Here is a 22,822-nt window from a genome sequence, read left to right as displayed (position 1 = left end):
CAGCAACCTCTGTGCCACGAATCACACAGAATCATGTATTTCCCCGTCACACCATTTAATAGTACTTAGTGTTTTCCCTATTTATTGTCTCTGATACCAAGCAGTGCTAAAGAATAGGCGTACCAAGGGAAGTGGGAAAAGGTAATTACTAGCTTTGCCTTTGATGACTCATTTACTGGAACTGAGGCATAGCAATAAATTTTGTATCAGTCTTGACACGCAGAGCACTGCGAGCACGGGCTACGGTCATACACACACCGGTGGGCCTCATTTGAGGAGCCACAGATGGTCATCTGATATAGCTGATTGCACTCAGAGTACAGCTGATGCTAAAACAAATTTCTAAATCTTTTAAAAGTAGAGTTTAAAGACTGATTTTCAAGGTTTCCAAACTCAGCACTCTGAACTTAAACTGCTGACTGATCAGCATCATTAATATTTCAGTAATACCACGTAAAAGGAAAGTAACACTTATGCTCATGCCGATTTTCTCCAATGGGACTGAAATGGTTCAGATGCTTGAAGGACTACTCATTCGCTCAGTGGTCTTGTTTCAAGTAGGCAATTTGTGGTAGCTTTTCTGCCACATGCTCTTACCATCAGTCTTTAAAATCCCATGTGTGAGTATCAAGAGTCATAAAGAAGCATTTTACTGTCTCCAAACATCAACTAATCCTAGGAAAGTAGCAAACATTTGCTATAGTCAGCTTCATTTTAATAGTTGCCTTCAGAGTTCAAATACATGGCTGTTTAGGAATTACACAAAATATCACTATTTGGCATGTTTTTATAGCTAAATAAGAAATTACCCGTACTAGGTCAAGAAAGTGAATTATTGGACAAACTTTTCTTGAAGAGAATGCAAATGAATTTTGAAAATCCATGTACTCTTATAAGAATTCAAGTAAAATAACACTAGTTGCTCATGGCTACTGATCCTAAACTTTTTTATATAGTAAATTTATTCCAAAGCACTCCACCTGCTTCACATTCCCCTTCACAGCAGTAGCTTTGTATTTGTATGTCTATTAAGTATGCAGAAAGCACTTTATACCCGTAGAAAAAACAGTATGTTAAAGGATTTAATAAGGACCATCCATTTAAATCAAAGGAGAAAATAGTATGTGTAGAGAGAAAACCTATTTTCACTAAATCATGACGGCTCTAAATAAAGGGCGGAAAAGGGATTAGAAGTAGTACTCAAATTTAGCTAGGAAGCTGAAGAACTGACACTCAAAACTGTCTGTATACTTGTCCACGTATAAAATCTCAACTGGCTATAGCTGCTAGCAGGAAACATCTTTCTCTAAAACAGTACATCTCAGCTGAGACCATTGTGGCCCCACCCCACCCTCCTCTGGGAACATTTAGCAATAGTTGGAGACAACTGTTTTGTTGTCCGGCGGAGGGGGTGGGGTGGGGGTGGAGGATGGTAGCTGAGTGGGTAGAGGCCAGGGAAGCTAATACCTTACAATGCATAGGGCAGCACCCCATGACACAGAATTATGCAGTCCAAAATGTCAACAATGCCTAGGCTAAAAATTCTGCTCTAAAAAGAACATGCATTTTTCTATTAAAGTATACATTCTGGAGGAAAACATGGATTTTTTACTTCTAGAGGAAGAAACTGAGAGTTTATTTCCAGACCTTTTAGGAGGCCTTAGGTCATGGACGGTTAACGATTTCAAGCAAGATAAACATTTGTGTCTTTTAAAAATACACCAAGATTGCAGTAAGCTCCTACCACACACATTTAAGTTGCCCTTACCTTAATAAGCAGTGGGTTTATATTAAAAGTGAAATGTCTGTGAAACAAGTGAAACAGCTTTGCAGAGTAATAGAATTATTACAGGCTATTAAAACATGAGGTTATCATATTACACATTAGCCAGTTCTGGAGTACAGTTCTTTAGACTTGTGCATGTTGTGTGTGAAAAAAGCATTCTAGAATAAAATCACTCACTGTGCGTAGACCATTAGTTAATGATAGCGGTTAAATACACCAATTCCAATACTCCCTAATTCAAAAGGAATTTCAGTTCACAGAATAAAACTTTTTCTCCCCTAAAATCTAAAAGAAACAATTAGCCAAAATCACCACTGATAATCATTTAAGGATCAGAATAAAAAGGTATGAAGTAGTCAGGGTAGTAAGAGTCCCTCTACAAAAATTTGTTCTGAAACCTGAAACACATTGATGTAATCTAACAAAGTAAAATTATCTGCAATACTCCCCTTAGTCTTAATTGGGTTTTTTGGTTTTAACTCTTCATCCAGGGATGGCTTATTGATTTTAGAAAGGACGGCAGAGAGAACATCAGTTGGTTGCTTCCCGTATTGAACTCACAACCTAGGTATGTGCCCTAATCAGGAATCAAACCCAAACCTCTTGGTGTTCGGGATGATGCTCCAACCAACTGAACCAACCAGCCAGGGCAAAGTTGGTTTTTATGGTATCATAAAAATCCAATCCCAGTTTGAATGTAAAGCTAACTTGCTAAGTTACAAAGAGGAAAAAACATGTTGCTGATTCATCTTGCTCTAAATGACAGTATAAGTGTTCACAAACCTTACTTTTCTAGTATTGATAAGTAAATACAGCAAGTTACTGAATTGTAAAGAGAAAATATGTAATTTCAGTATACATATTCCTTAATGGTCTGATCTGGCAAGCTATGGCAGCTTGCTACCAAATACTTCCATTGTGTTCCAGTTTTTCAACTAAAGGTATCAAAGTTTTATTTAACTGAAAAAGTCAGTTAAATTCATAATGTCCTTTTTCCAAACAGTAAAGTGAACGCTGTATTGTCTGTTTTCCATCCCACAGAAGAGTGAGTAAGATTTCAAAAACATATGAATCTGGGGTGGCAGTGGTTTAAAAGTTAGACTTCAATTTGAGATACAGCTAGAGTCCAAAATTTATTTGCGGAAATTTTAAAGCTCTTTAATATCAAAACAGTTATTAAGCATATTGTATCTAGAGATTAGCAGTTAATTTTAACAATTTAAATTTTGGGTAAAATTTTAAATGGGCAGAAATGTTCAACTGCCTAAACTGTGAGATATTACTATATACTTTGTCATGTGGTTAATTACAGCCTATAAGGCCTCTTAATCAGTTAACTGAATTTTTAAAACTATGGTTACATAAAAATTATGTAAATATTCAAACATTGATTAAGTCATTGTACTCCAGGCTTTTAAGAATTCTAATTCCCAATGGTTAAGAAGCTTTAGGTATCATTAATGAATATATAACCGTCATTTTAAAATTTATTCAGTGCTATTGATTTTATAAATTTTTAGGTTAGGCCTTGTCATACCAAATTTCCTTTCTGCCTAAGTGTCATAAAATAACCTAACTTCAAAACACAATCTCATACTAAGCTTTCTTGAAAAAGAAATCAGGTAGATCCAAACAATTTAAACATCTTCAGCTGTTCCCTTAACTTTTAGATCTCCTGAAGACTATCTATGTAGAGATGCTAAGCAGAACTTACTAATACTTACAAGACCAGTAAGCTGTATGAGTGGCAACTATGACTGGACCTCACACCTTGCAACCTCTGTACCACTATTAGGACACCACCACTAGAAGTATGGAGTTACCCAGTATGACTTGGCATTCAAAATCTGAGTATTCTCCTGTTATTAATTTTACATATGGTAGTAAACCATATCTACTACTAAAAAGAACAGAATCTATATTTGTATTAAAAGACAAAATTTCAGCTATATTAAAAAAATTAGCCATCTTGCAAACTTAAAAAAGTGTATCTTGGAAGGTTAAAAAAAAAAATCCAAGAAATGAAAAGCATTTGCATTTAACTTTAGATAATTAACTAAGACATTCACACAACATATGCATGTCAGTCTCCTACTTGGTCCTAGAGCCTGCAGTATTGTAATTTATTGTGAAACCATGTAATCAAATATTTAAATATATCCACAACATCTATACCACGGTAATGTATAGTACATAATATACTAACATCTCAAAATAAATTTCTACTACAGTTTTATGCAAATTATGGTGTAAGATTACCACCTGCCACATTCTGAAATGGCATCAACTTCATATAATGTTCCATGTCAATGAACTACTCAAAATCCTTACGGTAATGATGTTTTATGCATTATCATCTGAATATTCAAATTTAAGCTGTTAATCTAATAACCACAGTATATTACCAATTCAAATCACTGCATATTTGGACGTTAAAGCAGGTAATTAATACAGCAGAAAAAGTATTTCTAATTCACAGTTTCAAAAATAAAGGATGCAGTTTTCAAATATGATTGCTTAAAATTGGTCACTAAATTTAACTGCCTCCTTCAATACATGTAAACTATGTTTGCACAGCATCAGGAGATGTCTTTATTTCAGAAGTTAGTTCTTACTGTTACAGAAGCACCACAAATTTGAAGGAAGAGGCTACAGTGTGAAATGAGTTCACTGAAGGATATGTTAAATGAAATTTTAAATATGATATAAGGTACTGCAAAGCCTTGTTTCCCCCAGCAAAGACCCCTTAATCCGGAAAAGTGGTCAATGTTTACCAAATACAGTAAGTAAATTAGATCTACAAGAGAAGTGGAAAAATCTAACTAAAAGGCAATACTATTTATGAGCTAACAAACCCGTGATAGCCAGTTTCAGAATTTTCCTAAAACTAAAATTTAAAAGCATACACAGTATTTGTATCCTTCAATAAAGGGATGGCAAGATCCAAAGGGAATGAAAGAAAAAACTGGCCTTAAGAATTTAATTTCTAAGTGGCAAAACACACACACAAATGGGTAACTGAGAAAAACTGTGTACTTAAATATCCAAATTTAAAATGTGTAAGAAAATTTATAATAGAAAAAAGTGGCAAACTGTTATTGTGACTTGATTTGCTGAAAACACCTGCAAGTTCACACTGGCATTAAGAAAACCAAAGTTTCAAAAATTTACTCCTCACTCTCTCTCCAAATATGTGTTTTCTGTGCAAAAATAAATATCTGCAAATTGCACTAATACAATACTTATGTTAACTTTTGTATTATGAATAATCTGCACATGCTGCTTTACAGACAATACATTATTTGTAAACTTGCTCATGCAAAATTAGTGTGCGCAAGAGGGATATTGTTGATCCCTACACTTTAAAAAATGGTATTTTATTATCCTTTTTAAATAGCCAAACCCTCTGAAATGGAACAAATCTTACACAGATCTTCTTATCTGCCAGCTAAAAATCAATTTACGTTGCTGAAACAAAAAGTTATACAAGAAAAAGAAACATGGTTTTTGTCTTGAAGAATTTTTGATTTTTAAATATGAGAAATTTTATAAAAGAAAGAAATTCATGGTCACAAAATTTTAACATTTTAATCCTAAACATTACAGGGCAAATAATCCTGGACCCTATCTCCATATTCCATAAATCCTGACTTCTGGTTTCCATTTTAAACGTTGTCCTAACCACTAAAACATTAGTGGTTTTACAACCTCTGGATTATGGAAATACATATTTCTGAAATAAATGTTACAAAAACAAAAGTGGAAGAAAGCCAAACTGTCTCCATGAAGGGGGAAAAAAAAAAAGTGGAACATTTTGAAGCTTTTAGACACTTCTCTTTCCACGTCTTATGAATAACCTGTCGATTCAGTGCATCATATGGTCAATGTCATGGTCCCCATGTTGAACAAACATCTAACTAGTGTCCATTGATTCCAAGTTAGTGGATGATGAATCTTTTTGGATACTTTCAAAGATGGCTGCCAGCTCAGGGTTAGAACTGATCTGTGACTGGAATTCACTCATCAGTGGACTCTTCTCTGCTTCTGGAATGGTTAGTAGTGCCGCCACTGCTCTCATGGCAGATCTCTTTAGTTCATCTTGCTTTTCAAACTCCTGTTTTACTGAGTTTGCCTTTACCTGTAACATTGAGTAAATTTGTATTATATGCTATAAAAGACAAGCTCTTATATGAACAAAACTTAAGCACCTAGATATTTCTGATAAATAAAGCAAAGCTGCTCTTTCATAGGTCCCAAAGCCACATTATATTCTAAGCACAGTTGTTTTTAAACTTCTTTTTAGGAGCAGTCTGTCTTCCTCTCCTTTAAGGGAATATTTTATACAAAGGCCATTAGGGAAACAGAAAATCCAGAGCCATCGTGGTTGAACGAGTGAAAACCTGAGCTCTACCTGGCTCAGCAAGTTCTACTTCAGCTTCCACTAAGAAACTGCTCCTCTGTACATTCATTATTCTTCAAACACACCACATACAACATCTCTGTGCCTTAATTTATATAATTATTTCTATATGAAAAGCCCTGTTTCACCTTCTGAATCTAAAAATATTTCTGACTTTTTTAAGGTCCATTTTAAATGTCATCACTTTCATATAAAGTCTTCTATGATTACCACTCCCTACCTGCTCCTCCAAAATTACACATTTTTCTTTTTTGTTGACCCATCTCACTTTACCCTGTATCAGTACTTCAAAATATATATCATATTCTTATTAATATATAGAGAAACTTTAAAGAATAGCACAAAACAGTGTTTTGTTTTTTTTTTTAAAACATCCACATTCAATATAGGTTAACTTTTAAAACCTACTGCTACATATGGTTAAATTAGGAACAAAACATTATAAAATCAACTAGGAATCCTGAATATACCAAGTCTGGCCTAACTCAGTGTCTATCAATGATTACCTTAGTTGTACATGTGGCACGTAATGGCTCAACAAGCCGGTCCAACCTCTGCAGTACTGCGCTTGGACAAAGCGTGGAGAGTCTCACCAACATTAAAAATGTTAGCATCTATTATGGTAAAGAAAAAAGAAAAAAGACAATTTAGACATTGCATTATTTTCTAAAGACAATTTCAAATTCTAACAAATGACTAGCATGCACCATAAGTTTCATTTTAATGTAATCTCCTTCAAAGAATCATCACAAACCTTATCAAGGAATTTTAGTTACAAATACTACAGAGACCTTACCTATAATGTGGTCTTAGTGTTATACAGAACTAGAAAAGTGTTTCTGAATCTCGACCACGTATTAGAAATGGGGAGATTTACCCTGTTCCCAACCTGTTAGGATAAGGCCATATATTTAGAATTTTTAAAAAGGCTCATGTGTGTCCTGAAAGGTGTAGCTTAGTTAGTTGGGCATCATTTTCTGCAAACACTGGTTTGATTCCCAGTCAAGGCACGTGGCTAGGTTGTGAGTTCAGTCCCTGGTCAGGGAACATATGAGAGGATTCTCTCCCTTTCTTTCTCCCTCCTTCCCCCCACCTATAACTTTAAAAATAAAAAATAAAAAACTCATGTACTCCAAAATGGAAAACCATTAAATTAAGAAAATAACTGAACCAGGAGAAAAGCTTTTTAAGATTCTATTATCTTAGTAAATTTTCCTTTAAAAAACAAAAAAACAAACCTGGTTATTCAGATTATTCTATATAAAGCCTGGTAACCTGCGATCCTTTTTCTCTTAAACTACAAACTGTGGAATTAAACAGGACGATGCTATCACTTACGTGGGGGCTCTTTTTAATGCATTCTGGGAGGGGTCAAGTTACTACCACATATGGAAAAAAGAAAGCTGGCGTTCGGAGTCTGGCTGAATAACTAACTGCTCAATGATGACTTTTGCCTGCTTGATCAAAGGCCATGAATGGCAAAGAAAAAGACAATGTACTTACTATTTTTCAATTCACCCTTTAATAGTTCACATTTAAAATGCACACGAGCAAATAGGAAAACAAAGAGCAGTTATGAGCAAAGCTCATGCTCTAAACTTAGAAAGTGGTATGATTTCTCTTCTAGCTGCTTCTACACAGATGCTTCTGGTATCTGAAAATAGTTCTTCCATATTATCCTTTAACAAAACTCTTGATATTATACAAGAGTATATTAGAATGGAAAACAAAAATCCCTCATTCAGGTAAATAATATAGTTATCATGTAGAATGACCCCAAAGACAGCTAAAGAGAATTAGTCAAGGCAATGATGGGAAACGTAGAATATCCTCCATGGGTAGTAACTGTAATACACTTTTAAGAAAGGCCAAAAAGATCACAAACTATACTTTGAATAGCCAAAACCAGTCTGGACTCTTCTTTGAATGGAAAATACCTAGGGACTACATGCTAAGCAAGCTGGCACAGAACCTCTTAGAATTTTCTATTCACTGAGATTTGATTCCTCCTTCAAGGAAATGGTTTCTGGATTTTTTCTGTGTATGTCAACTCATGTTACAATTGCATCACTCTTACTTTTGTGTATTATAGTTCATGAGTAGCAAACCAATTCTCAAACAAAAGTAAATTACACAGGTAAAAGTCACTGTAGCTAAGTCCTCTAAAACATTCTATTAACAAGCACAAACATCTTACCTTAATATCATAATGGTCCTTCAAACCATCTTCAACATGATTTAGGAATTCAAAAATATCTAGTCTATCAAGACAACTGTCTAGAAGTGTGTACATACACTCAAAAGCTGCCTTTCTAATATCCAGGCCGTCATCAACTGTATGCTTAAATGGACCCATTTCTACCTGTTGAAACACAAAAGAATGTGTGCATATACTTAAAAGTAAAAGATAATCTTAGAAAAAGTGTAATCTAAGTAGCTTACCTCTCTTATAAGCTCCTTTCTAACTTTTGTTTCATTGTAAAGATGTGGAAGAACCGTATCTAGAAGATCCCTTATTAAAGATGGCTTATTATGTGCTGCTGAATTAAATGTGACCAAGGCTACTCTTCTTACATTCAAATCTGGGTCTTCTAGCGTTTTTAGGAAGTCACCTAAAATATTATGAGGAGCAACATACAATTATGGTAAGCTTAAAATAAAACATACATTATATTATTTCTAAATTGATCATTTATTATTGTTGGTATTATTGCTATATCTTCAATGTGGGTCAGAGAATATGATAAAATACTAAGTGTACAGTTTCTTTCAGAAGCAGGTAAGCCATCACATTTCAATGTGACTGTATTTAATTGATAACCAACTCTCACGCACCTATAATACAAAGGATACAGTAGAGTCTGAAAAGTACCCTAATTACTTTTACAGATACTTTATAAAATAAAGGTGGGTTGCAAAGAGAAGTGAAGGAGCCAGCAGGCATGAGAACTAATAATTTGAATGACTGTCCTGGTTCAAAGAAGAAAAAAAGGTGAGGACAGATCCATTACTTGATAAAGATGAAACACTGTTAACAAGTACACAATTTATCAGATAACAAAGGGAAATGTGCCTCCAAAAGTCATATTACTTATTTGTATCTTTAATGAGTGGTAAGAGGATAAGAACGCAAAAGGAGAAAAATGAAACCTAACACAGGACAAAAAGCTAAAGAAAGCACCTAGGCACTTGAAAACAGATACAAGTCTGGTTTTCTAACAAATGCGGAGAAGAAAGTATTGTGCAAAGATCTTTGGAGTCATCTAGATGATGATCCAAATAGCTTCATTTGTCAATTGTGACTTTTGGCAAGTTCCTTTAGGCAAACGTCTCGGTTTCTTACAGTGTATGAAGAATTATAACCTTTTAGGGCAATTGAGCAGAATAAATACCATGTATATATTGTTGAACACAGTGTCTGGTACACATGTGATATTCACATGGAGCTATCATTATGTAATCTCAATCCTACCATCACCCATTTTTAGAATACGCAAGAATAAAGGTAGGTTCCAGAAGACTTAAATGTATCACAGCAGCAATTTGGGGAGGCGGGAGGGATAGAAAAAAATACTGCAGACACCCCAGATTGGTAAGCTCAATGTTGACCGTTCAGGAAAGTCCTAATTACACAAAAAGCTTAGGAGACAGCTTGAGTTCAAAAAGGATTTACATGTACCAGACTAAACCTCTTCACCCGTGTTTTTTTTAGTTACAAAGATGGTAAATTAGAATACTAATTAGAATAAAGATGCCTTCAGTAAAGCATCTAAAACATTGCTATTATTATGGACAAATGGTGACATGGACTAGGATCAGTGGTCCCCAATTCCTTAGTCTGGGAATTTCAGTTTTTAAAAATCTACCTAAGTGGATGTAAGATGTTCTTATAATCACAAATAATATTAACTAAACCATATTCTGAGGGCTTTTAGCTGTTACTCACTCCCACCTCTAGGAAAACTGATGGTGAAAACAACACAGAGAAGCTATGACATCATGGAAAAACAATCCTAAAAGGTAATTCTTGTCCTCATAGAAACACAGAGAGCCCTAGTCTTTCTGGGGTATCTGTTAGTTTTTCTGATAATCATCTTTTTTATTCCAGGTTGTTCTCACCTTACATACAGAAGTGTCAACAGATCCCCTTGGGAACTGAAGGGTTATAAGTAACAACACAAAACTGGGGCCCTAATAGCTCAGGATACATTTATTTCAGAGAAAACTTCAGGACTGTTTAGATATATCAAATATTTTTTTCCCTTTATCCATTAGTCACTTTAGGCCATCCCCAAAATATGATTTTCAAACGTGTAGTTGACTCTAAAGACACCTAGTGTATTTACTAATTTCAGTTATTTGCAAAATTATATAACAATATCAAACCAAGGAATGAGAGAACGTAAGTATATAAGATCATACATTATCTTTCTAATGAAACAATTACCAGACTGTTAAAAGCACTTTAGTTCCTTGGTGATATTTTTCATTATTGAAATAATTTGTTTTTTGACAACTAACTATAAATAATCCGTATGTTTATCTTTGTTTCCACTTACCTATGCAGTTCTTTAATAGTGGATCAATAGGTTGCGGATGATCAGAAATAGTAAACTTTACAGCTGTAACCACTGAACTTCGGGCATATGATGAGCCTAATTAAAAATAAATTTAAGTCTATTGGTACGTAAGTCCATTAAAATCCATGGACATCTTTATCATTTTCCAAACCACTTCAAGTAACACTAGAGTCTTCAATTTTTAAATTCTCTTTGGCCACGAGGGTTATTGCTATCAGAATACTAACAGCTGGAGCCAAGTTTAGTCATGAAACATAATCTCATTATACAGGGTCCAACAGAAATAATGAACACCTGCTTGAGTGTGGTTGGGAGGGTAATATGACTGTAATAATTTATAGTTTTAATTTGAACATTTCACCTAAAATGTCATATGATGTGCTTGAGTGTGATGCTGTTATGTTACAGAATTACATGCTTACAATTTTGTAATAAAAAGCGGGGGGGGGAGGGGGGGAGGCTGGCGCATTATTTGTGCCCAATCCTGTATTTCAAAAGAAACAACTTCTTCTGGGAAGAAAGAAGCCTAAGAGAGTAGCAGTGGAGGATCTAGCCCTCACAAAAGGAAATTATTAATATCCATAAATAGCTTATAATAAATTCAAGTGTTTAATTAAAAAAGAAAGCAAATTCTAATAAATTGCTATTATTATCTTCTACTTGGTCTAAAGGGATTCACACCAGCTTATCTGAAAACTTCTAGAATCTTTCATTTGAACTAAAGTTAGATGCACTAATTTTAGTAGTATTAATTATTACCCGCAAACTCCTCAGGATATATTAATTCAAGAGACATCTGTCTTTATCATATTTTAAGACAAAAGGGTCACATTAGAACATAATGAACAGCAGAACAGATCTATTTAATCATTATCTAATTACACTCTATTCTTTTTAAACAAAATGTTATTCGAATATAGCTCCATATTATAACATAAGGCAATGGGTTCTATATGTAACAAGATACAGAAATGTTTTAACTTCTGCATAAGGCATCTTTTAAGGCAACCAACTGCTAATAATTAAAAAATTTTAAAGTAAGAAAACCTAGGTACTTACCTGATATCAAGTACCCCTTAAGCCGTGGAAGGAGAGTTTCTGGATCAATTAGAGTGAGTTTGCCTAGACATTCAGCAACAACATTTCTGGTTCCTTCTTCTGCACATTCACAGTGCTTTAGCAATAAAGCCCAGATGTTTTCAACATATGGTTTAAGGCCCACTACTGATGCAGAGCTAATAATTTCCTTCAAGGAATGAAGCAGAAGATACTGCCTTTTGGGTTGACTGGTTATTTCTTGTAAAACAAATGGTAGATATTCAGGAAGGTTGCCCACACTAATACTGCCTAAAGCGTAAGATGCAGCTGATTTGACTTCTTCACTAGGAGACGAGAAGGCTTCTAATATTACAGATTTTAGTTCCAGCTGCCCACTTAAGTCAATATGATGCCCAACTTCTCCAAGAGAAAGCAGAGCTAACAGACGAATAGAATCTGTAGACCTTGAGTTCTTGACATCTTGAATAAACTGACCTACTACAGCTGGTCCTTCTTTAGGACACGCTCGAGTAAGGGCAGCTACACATTTGGCAATGGAATAGTAAGACTGCTTGTGAGTAAGAGCTGTGCTCTGAGAATAAACCGGACCAGTCAGCATGCGCAACAAATCCATGTATCCTAGATTATTTGTTCCAGTGACAACCAGAGCCTGGAAAAAGTCCAGCATGGCGCTGAGAGCACCCCCCTGCAATAACGGTGATCTCACAAGTCCAATAAGTTCATTGAGAATGGATCCACTTATCTTTGAAAGAGAGGAGGGATACACTTTTGCCAGTGTGGTAAGAAAGCTGATAGCCATCTGTGAAACATGCATATCACTTTCACTGATAAGAGGTGGGAGCTCATCTAGAACTGCATCAATCATGGCAGCTGTCAAGCTGTCGCTATAGTTTTTAATTAGAATATCTAGGGCAGAAAGAGTACCCAGTTTCAAAGCTCTCTGGTTCTTCCTGAGAAATGAAGCAAGGATAGGAACCCCTTCTCCCAGGACAGGCCTCAAATCTATCTTCAAAGGTGATCCAGCAATCAGTGTCAACGCCTTCACTGTAGTTAACCGCGTAATTTCATTCTTTAGTCTCTCCAAGAAAATCTGAAGTGTATTAGGCAAGTCAGAACCCAAATTGTCTCCAAGGTTGCAAATAATTTGTCCCATACAGGAAATAGCCCTTTCCTTGACTTCCTGATCAATATCAGCTGCTTTTAACCTCTTAATGGTACAGGTAAATAGATCTTTGATGTAAGGAGTTGCGTCAAACGAGGAAGGCTGATCTAAGGGACGAATCACTTTCACAAGCTGTTGAGTAACAAGAAGTGCTTCAGATGTAATCTTGTAAAATGGGTCTCCAACACAAGCCACCACTGGAGGGACCAAAGCCTGAACATGAGGATGGAAGACTTGAGGAGAGTGGTTACAGAGGATTACATATAGACACGACAAAGCATCGATCTTCAAATTTGATGAGCTTGATTTATCATTCAATGAGAAAATGATTCCTAAAAAGCCAATAAAAAATCCAATAATTTTTATGCATAGTTTTATGAAAGAAAAAATTAAAAACTAATCCCTAAAATATTATTAGTTTCTATTTCATCGCATTATTACTAAAGTAGAAATTCCACAATCTGTATTAGAGCCCAACATTTTAGGGTAAGATTTACCTTTTTACTTTCAAATTTCTAACTTTAGGTTTGTCCTATAAACAAAGTTAGTTCTATGTACAAATTAAGTTGTCAAAATTGTCCTTTTGAAGGAAACATTTAAGCTTATCTAGTCTTAATAAAGTCTACATTAAGTTCCAAAAGTGATTTGCTATTTCTTTCATACCTGGTACAAGAACAGGGACGTGCTGCGTTAGGGCTCCAGGTAATACATTTACCAGTTCAGTTAACATGTTAAAACAACACTGTCGGGTCTTCACACTTTTTTCTTTCATCTGTTTGTGCAGAGCTTTAACAATGTTGGGAACCTGTAATTATCACACACTCATTAGCTGTTTCAGCTATTTTATTTCTTCAGTACACTTAACACAAATTACCAGGTATGAAAAGGGAAGACTTTATCTTTTTGGGTTTTTTTTTTTTGGTTAAATTTCTAATTCCTCTAACTGTTAAAAACATTGTTAGACACAAACTTTGCTGCATCAATTCCATTCTCTTATAATGTATTTGCTTAATACTTGATAACAGAAAAATTGTTAGCTTTCTCCAGAGCAATAAAAGTCATCCTTAATTAATTATAAAATGCACAAAATTAAATAGAAATCTAACCAAATAAAGTTTTCAACCAAAATTTTCTGAGCATAATTTATAAATGTTTTTAGAACATAGCACAGGTAAGAATTAAAGAAAAAAAGAGACAAATTATGGGAAAGAAACCATTAACTTAGCTCTCTTTTTTGCTTTTAGTTCGCTATTATAATGAAATCAACCTCACTTCCAGTGTAGCTATAAGGATAAAGGATATAATTCAAAAATATATGCTTATATACTTTCTATTCTAATCTTCTGTTAGTAAAACCTAAATAGGATATTTACTAGTAAATCTTATAAATGCCAAGACAGAGCCACATATATCGATCAATGATCTGAGAACTACACACGAAACACCTAATTCATCACAGCATCATCAGAATTTCCTGTGATTTTACCTAACTTCTGTATACTTTTTCGATTGCTTACATACCCTTATACTTTACCATATTTCTTCCCACAACTAATCTTCAACGTTCACCTTTAAGTTCACCAAAAGTTCTTTTTTTAATTTGTCCTACTTGAAAACAAAGTAGATACGATATGCACATCCCTCCTTGGTTTAGCTGTTTAATCTGACTCACATATTTTATAATCTATAAAAATGGACATGTGGGATTAAAAAAAATTAATGAAAGCCCTAGCCAGTGTGGTTCAGTTGGCTGGAGTGTCATCCCATAAAATGAAAGGTAGCAGGTTCGATTCCCCATCAGGACACAGGCCTAGGTTGCAGGCTTAGTCCCAGTCAGGGAGTGTACAAGAGGCAACCAACCAATTGATGTTTCTCTCTCACATCAATGTTTCTCTCCCTTTTCCCCGACACTCCTCCCCCCTCTCTAAAATCACTGATTATGTCCTACCATAGGGATTACATATATGACAGGAAAATGCCAAGCATGTACCAAATGGGAGCTGTATAGATGTAATGGTTAGAATCTTGGAAAAGATGTCCTAAAGTGAAAATGTGTATTTTATTAACAATAAGAGATGCCGTTTATAAGTACTTACTATGTAGAAGGCACTACATCAAATGTTTACATAGATCATCTCTTCTATAATTATCTTGGGCAGACATTTCTAGGTAAATCCTTATTACCAATGAAAAAAGGTTTAATAAAATGAATAATCTATCCATGATCACATAGCTAAATTTAGAAGTGAAGCCAGCTACAAATGCAAGTAGTCTGACTCCACAGTTCTAAGACTCCTCAATTAATATCAAAGATAAAAATTACTGAATCACAAAATTATTTTAATAGTTTATCCAGCAAAATTAAGAATACTTCAATCAAAATAAACTATTTACAAATAAGGTAATATGAACTTTCTCTAAAGATGTTCTGGAAGTCAATTTCCGCACAAAAAATACAATTTTAAAAGGTCATATTTACTAGCATGCTGTTCAAAACCATACTCTAAACCAACCTGACTCTGAAGCATTGTCAAAGGTGTTTCTCCCTGTTCCATTGCATCAGGGTCACACAGCCAACTTTGCACAGGACGAGTTTGCTTCAAAAGAGAAAGGTATGCGTGAAAAACATCTGCCTTTACATTCTCTTCACGCTCTTTAAATCTGGATATCAGTGCAGGAGAGACGGTCTTATAGAATTCTGGAAGCATTTCATGCCTTGTGCCAACCACAGCATCCAAGCACTTAGCGGCTGCACGTCTCACTTTCCAGCTCATGTCATCGTCATCGCTGTACTCATCATCACTCCCTAGAGAGAGATTTTAATGTCAGGCTTGTTTAATACAGTGACTGAATTATAAGTAAGATAGTTTTCTAACTTTTCACTAATACATACAACAGTAGGTAAGTTTAAAAAGAACTAGTCCAGATGAAGTTAACTGATAAATTTATATGTAATTAACCTCTAAAGAAAAATCATACTTGTTTTTGATTTATTAAACATTTTCTCAATTATAGCGAGTCATGAGCTGCTTATTAATCCTTTAAAATCATTAACACAGTAAACTTTAGAACATAAGTATCTGCAAAACCATCAATGTCCCAGCCTTTTAAACAGTGTGAATAAAAGTTCATCTGAAAGAAATCATTTGACACTATCAAAAAATCAAACAAACAATTGGGGACTTTCTAAGATAACCCATGAAGCAGATTTGTAGCTACAGATGATGTGGTAAGAAAAATGGCTATCAATCCCAGGATATTCTGTGGAAATATTTTTCTGGGAAGAAAGAATTCTGACACCAACTTTCTTTGTGACTACAAGACTTTTCACTAAATTTTTTAATGTGGGGGAGGGAACTATTAGGAAAAAATATGCATATTCGTAACCTTTAAAGATACTATCCTAATGTGGTTTGAAGAAACTACGCTGTCTCGATTATAACAAAAAAATTCTGCCCATGTAACAACACAGCACCATCTTCCCCAAACTCTTATCAGCTTTAAAACAATATTCCAAACATAAACAAATCCATCTCATTTATGTATACTTGATAACTTCTGTGTGTGTGAAATCACTGAAAATTATTTCCAACAGCATCCTGATGAATCAGTTGGGTAACATGAAGTCAGGAGGATGGCAAAAATATTAACAGCTCCAGGGCAGTCCAAAATTATCCAACAATTTTGTTATTCTTAGAAAAAACTAAAGCCCTGAAATGATTTCTTGGTGGGGGAAAAAAGATTTCATCTCTTCAATGACTTAAATCCCAATTAGCTAGTGAAAGGTAAATGTAGCCAGCTATGCCTTAGGAAAATCCAAGGATATGTAATAAAATTGTCCAATCTCATTTATTTAATTCCCCCTTAGCACATTATAGGAAAACCCAACCAAATACTGCTAAATCCATGGCATTTGATTTGTTTACCAATACCTATTTGAATAAAAATTACACAGTACTATCAAAATAAACTATTTAAAAGCAAATAAATAAGTTTTTCTCATGGCAACTCAACTATGGGGATAACTTTGCAGAAATGTAAGTTATTTTTAAAAGGTTATAAAAAGCCAAACATCCTAATCACTGACATTGTAATATGTTAACTGATGCAGCAGTTGAATTTTTTGTCGTAAGTACACTAAAAGCCAACAATCAAAACCTGGAACATATATTGCTACAGCTTTTTTCAAAGGATGCTCATATTAGAAGCTAAGATTTCCCATCATTAATACAACACATTTATTGAGTGCCTACTGTGTGCCAAGCACTAACCAGGGCACTGGGATACAGCAGTCAATAAAGAAACTAAAAATCTCCGCCTTCATGAAGCTTATATCATGCTAGGTGGAAAATAATTACTAATGTCAGAAAGTGATTAAGTATAATGAAGAAAATAAAAATAGTGAAAAGGGAGATGAATATAAAGTAAGAGAAATGCAAAGAGATTGACCTGGTGGGCTGCGGGGGGTGGTGGTATATAAGAAAAGTGAAAAAAAGTAATCAGGTACAACACCAAACTTTTTGGCCTGAGAAACTAAGAATGGAGGTACCTTTCTGAGATGGTAAATGCTAAAGAAACTGGGTAGGCAGGGGATGGAAGAAGGGTGAGGAGAAAACATTCTAGATATCTAAGCAGTAAATCAATTAAATGACTGTATATATAAACCTAGAATTCACAGGAAAGATCTGGGATAAGATAAAATTTGGATTTTCAGCATGCTGACATTAAAGCTGTAAGACTAGATGAGATCAACAAGAACCTAAGAGCGTAAGAGAAAAGTCCAAGGACTGAGCTCTGGAGTTCTCCAAAGTTTAGGCGTCAGGGTGATGAAGAGGAACCAGTAAGGAGACTGAGAAGGAGTAATCACAAAGACAGGACTAAAACCAGGAGTGTGGTATGCTGAATGTTAAATAAAGAAATGCTGCTGACACTGAATAACGGAGAGTCAAACATTTGAGGTCACTGACAATCCTGTCCATCACTGCAAAACTGGACTGATGAGAGACGGGAAAGAAAGGAACTGGAGAGCCTTCTTTTAAGGAGTTCTGCTGTAAAGGAGAGAAGCTGGGCAGTAGTCGCTATAGCATAATCTGGCATTAGAGGTGTTTTTTGTTAAGTTGGGTTTTCTTTTCGTTTTTAAAAGAGTAATGAAATTACAGACTTTAAAGGGAAGTCATTATATAAATTCATTCAAAGAATCAAACTAAAAAGTATCATAAAAAAATAACAGGAAATCCACCAACTCCTATGCCTAGTAACTTACCCACATAAACATCTCTATTATGATTCTTTTAATTGTAGCAAACAACACATGGGCAACCCCTATATTCTTGAAGTGCTACTCCTTTCCAGAGTAAATATCACAAATCATAGGATGACATCAATCTTAAGTGCCTCAAAAATGTTTATCTTCTTCATGAATTATCTGAAGTTAAATGGAGCCTCAAACAATATTTAGAATTTTTCATGAAAGTAACTACATATAAATCAACCACACTGCTCTGAATATGTTTATCTACAGGTATAGTCATAAGAATAACCTTCATTTCTCTCCTTACCAAATGCTTTGTAGAAAATCTGAAGAACAATAAAGAATAAAATTCATTTATAATTGCTGGCGATGAGAAAAATATTAGTTACATTTTTTCTGTATATTAAAAAAATTCTGTTAAAAAAAAGAAAACAAAACCAAGCCACAGGCCCCAAACAGCATCACTGGTGATAAGAGCCCATAATACCAAATCTAAATTTAATACCTGATCTAATTGCAGTTTCAACTTCTCTCAGAAATATAATCTTAACTAATAGGAATATTCTGGTCAAGCATCAGTAAGATAATCTGTCACATAGGCTCTCTCCATCCTCCACAGAAAGAAGAGGCAATCTACATAAATAAAACCCTTTCCCAAAGAAAGTATGTTCAAGCCCCAAAATAACCCTTTATTTTCTTTCTCTAATTAACTCTCATGCCCCACCCTTCTTCCTATAAAAAATCTTTTCATTTTGTACAATTCTCAGAGAGTCCTTCCAGTTGCTAGATGGGATACTGCATGATTCATGAATCCCTTAATTAAAGCCAATCAGATCTTCAAATTTACTGGGCTGAATTGTTTTTTAAAAAAAGAAAACTGGGACACACTAATTTTTGTTACCCACTTTTTCACTCAACTGCTTTAATAAATATTTTTCTAGAACATGATTTTGAAAATGTTGTACAACAGTTCAATACATGGATTCCCCATAATTTATTTAATCAATTTGCTATTGTTGAATTTTGAGGTCATTTCTATTTTCACTATTAGAAATAATAAATAAATCGTTAGTGCATTTAGGGTAAGATTTGACTCCATCTGTAACACTGGATCTTTCACAAAAATTTAACAAATTTCTTCTATTTAATTTGAAATACCCTGGTCATCATCATCACCACCATCAGCATCCATGGCATTTTCATCTTCATCTTCATCATCATAATTATAATTCGGGTCATAGGTAAGATATTTAAGACAAATATTTATAATGGTAGAAACATGAGGATATACTTCCTTAGGACATCTGAAGAAAGAAAACAAAAGCTGCCTTCAGTAACTGTATTTTTCTCCTTGATTCAGTACCCGCCACATTTTGCTTTGTTATCAGATTATTTCCTCCCTTTTAATAGAGTAGGAAAGTGGTTCCCAGCCTTTTCAATACTAATGCTCCTACATCTTTCTCTCACGTCAAATTACTTATTTAAATCAATTTTAAGATAAACGTTAACCATCACATTTTAACATCTCTGAAGTCGGGGTGATTTTTTATAATAAATGGTATGTTAGGGTTAATATGGGGTAGTATGGAGAGAAATCTGTATACAGTAGTCCCTCCTTATCTGTTGGTTATATGTTCTAAGACCTCCCTGGTTTATAGTGCAGACAGTACCAAACCCCACACATACTGTTTTGCCCATATATACATGCACTTTTATGGCTTCTCTTTGGCATACTGAAATTCTAAACTATGTTTTGCTTGATGTATGAACTAACAAACAAAATAGAGACGGACTCATTAGACAGAGAGTAGGATGACAGCTAATGGTATGGAGGAGATTAGGTGGTGGAGAGATTGAGCGAAAAGTAAAAAGGACACATGAACATGGACAACAGTAGTGCCTGGGGGGGGGGGAGTATAAGGGGACTAAATGGTAATGGAAAAAACATAATAAAAACAAAATAATACTAAAAAGAAAAAAACTTATGTTTATTTCTGGAACTTTTCATATTTTTGGAGCAGCTGACAGTGGGCAACTGAAATTTCAGGAAGAGATACCATGGGTAAGGGGAGACTACTATATACTATATCTTTTCAACATATGACTAGAAGACTAAGCTTATATGACCCTTGATCTTTAGCCATTAGGATTATCATGAAAATGCTAGTACATATTCATCTAGGCTTGGTCCTGTAGCTATATGTTAAGAAGACAGAAACATGTTAAGTGACCCCAAATAAAGAAATAACTTGTTTCTTGATTAAAAAGAGGAAATGAATCCCACAATTTGATTTTAACAATTTGTTCTAACTATAAAGCTACTTCAAACTATGAATGGCAAGGCACTGCTACAAATAACCACCAGTGAAGTCTCAAGACTCTGTACTGTGCTACAACACTGTCAATTCTAGCTAACGGGGGGTTACAAGGCCTCCTTTTTACATGTTACATGGCCCCTTCTAATACATTTGCAGTTTTTATTATTAAGGAACCACTGCCCTAGTAAAATGGATGTGAAAGACCTCAATTGTTGAGAAGTTACAAAATTTGCTATACATTTATACATTTATGGCCAGATTCCTGGCTGTCAGTAAAATACCTCTTCCCAGCCACCTAATCTAGATCTTAATTATTATTCTATTTTTAAGAAAAAACTTTATTTAAAAATACAGATCTTAAAAACTTACCTTCTCACAAACGATTCAAAGGCTTGAATGCAGTACTCTCTTAACTCATCGTCATCTACATTACAAAATTTTACCACCAAAGGAATTATCTTCTCAAGGTATTCACCTAAGAAAAGTACAATCGTTCTTAAAACCATTCATTATTACTTTAATTAAAGAAAACTTGAAAATATTTAAACATTTCTTACCTATTCTATGACCAGCTTGCCTACTAATAGCAGCAATACATTGTATGTAGGTTCTTGTTGTTGACATGGAATCATTTTTGGACAACTCTGACAAAAGGTGTTCAATAAGATCTACAAAAACTATATTTCCACAGCTCATAACCAGGTGGCCAAGAGCAATAATGGTTCTTTTCCTTACTGCAAGTCTAGGGCTGGTCAACTGGGGAAGTAGACAGGTCAGAATTGAAGGATGGAAATTAACAAGAAGTCCTCCTTGCCTTTAAATAAAATAAAAAAAGAAAACAACAAATAAATTCAAGATGTTTGAGCATTACTGAATGTCTGGCCTCTGAATTCAATGTATTCAAAGAGTAAAACTTTACATGACATAATCCAAATTCAGAATGAAAGGAAAACTAAATTCATACTGTCTATACCAACCCAACTGAAAACGTGAACGGAATGAATGCAATTTTGAAGTCTGTAGCCCTAAATTACCTCCTGGAATCTAAACCTATATTCCCATTTATAGGATATCCAACCAACAGACTTGGGAGCACATTAAAAACAGCAACAAAACAATGCTCTTGCAGTTTTCCCCTTTCCTAGATCTCTGAATTTTCTCTATTGATAGCTTTTCCACCATTACAGTTCTTTCACAGTTCACAACTCAAAATATCAGCATCTCTTGACTATCCCCTCTCCCTATTTTCTTTCTTCTACATTTCTATATACTAATTTCACTTATCCTGTTGCTCTAACCCTCTCTTCCATGAGTTCACATGTGTATAGCTCAATGAGTCAACAACCGTCAAATATCCATGTGCCAAGACAGTGCTAGTAATCAAGGTACACAGAGTGCAAAAAGTCTAACTCTTCAATACTTACCAAATTAAGTATAAATTTCTCACTCTTCTCAACATGACTTCAATCTATCACAATGACTTCATAGTATTCATTCTATATTATGGAAAACTACAATACAATTTTCCCTAACTCCATTACAATTGTTGATATATTCTATACATGGGCATAGACACCTATGCCCTATATGTTCTTCAAAACTAAATTCAAATGTTACTATTTCCATACAAACTTTCTTGGATCCTTCCATTTTAAACCCTAAAACATATTACACTCAGTATTTAGTCTCATTTTGCCTTATATTAACAGCCATTTGTGTTCTAATCTGTAGTCCTACGGTTATGTATAAGCTGTTCATTATGTACCACATGAAGGCACTTGATTATTTTTAAGTGGAAGTGCATTAGCCACAAATAATGATGACATATAATGATTATGCAAATCAAGGATAAACTGAAATTGACAGGTGTTTAACATATTTTCCTTTAGGAGCTGTTCAGATGTTTGTATCTTTGTATCTTCCCAAGTTTGACTTCCAGAGGAAAGTAGAAAAGCAACAAATTTAAAAAAACAAGTTCCTTTCTCCTCAAAAACATGCACTATATAGACATGGTTGGTGAAATTTACAAACAGCATTATACTAACTGGAACATTTGCCATGCCTGCAGGCACATCTTATCTAAGTAGATTATTGTATTCAACAATATAAAAAGAGTAAAACAAAAACTTTACTGAAATATTTAAATCAAAAATTTTATTACTCCTCAAAACTATGTAAAACATTCTTGTTATGCAATATTACATGATAAATATAATTATTTTTCACCTCACTCCTAACCACACATT

General features: G+C 34.5%; 1 protein-coding gene across 1 annotated transcript in view; it reads right to left on the bottom strand.

Annotated features, from left to right (window-relative positions):
* Positions 1 to 493: 493 nt before the first annotated feature.
* Positions 494 to 22,822, bottom strand: part of CAND1 (cullin associated and neddylation dissociated 1) — a 45,260-nt gene continuing 22,931 nt past the window's right edge. Inside the window, exons 5-15 of the mRNA XM_054580067.1 lie at positions 21,134 to 21,390; positions 20,946 to 21,051; positions 19,417 to 19,562; positions 15,521 to 15,813; positions 13,671 to 13,812; positions 11,846 to 13,339; positions 10,766 to 10,861; positions 8,649 to 8,818; positions 8,404 to 8,568; positions 6,713 to 6,820; positions 494 to 5,924 (exon numbers count right to left, since the gene is read on the bottom strand). Of these exons, the coding sequence (XP_054436042.1) occupies positions 5,700 to 5,924; positions 6,713 to 6,820; positions 8,404 to 8,568; positions 8,649 to 8,818; positions 10,766 to 10,861; positions 11,846 to 13,339; positions 13,671 to 13,812; positions 15,521 to 15,813; positions 19,417 to 19,562; positions 20,946 to 21,051; positions 21,134 to 21,390 (3,202 nt within the window). The 3' untranslated portion in view covers positions 494 to 5,699. The remainder of the gene's footprint in view (positions 5,925 to 6,712; positions 6,821 to 8,403; positions 8,569 to 8,648; positions 8,819 to 10,765; positions 10,862 to 11,845; positions 13,340 to 13,670; positions 13,813 to 15,520; positions 15,814 to 19,416; positions 19,563 to 20,945; positions 21,052 to 21,133; positions 21,391 to 22,822) is intronic.

This window comes from Pteronotus mesoamericanus, unplaced genomic scaffold (genome assembly GCF_021234165.1).
Source record: "Pteronotus mesoamericanus isolate MK-2021 breed Mesoamerican mustached bat unplaced genomic scaffold, CSHL_Meso_final contig_56, whole genome shotgun sequence".
In the NCBI taxonomy this organism is placed as follows: domain Eukaryota; kingdom Metazoa; phylum Chordata; class Mammalia; order Chiroptera; family Mormoopidae; genus Pteronotus; species Pteronotus mesoamericanus.
Note: the sequence above shows the minus strand (reverse complement) of the source record. Positions and strands in the feature narration are given on the sequence as shown.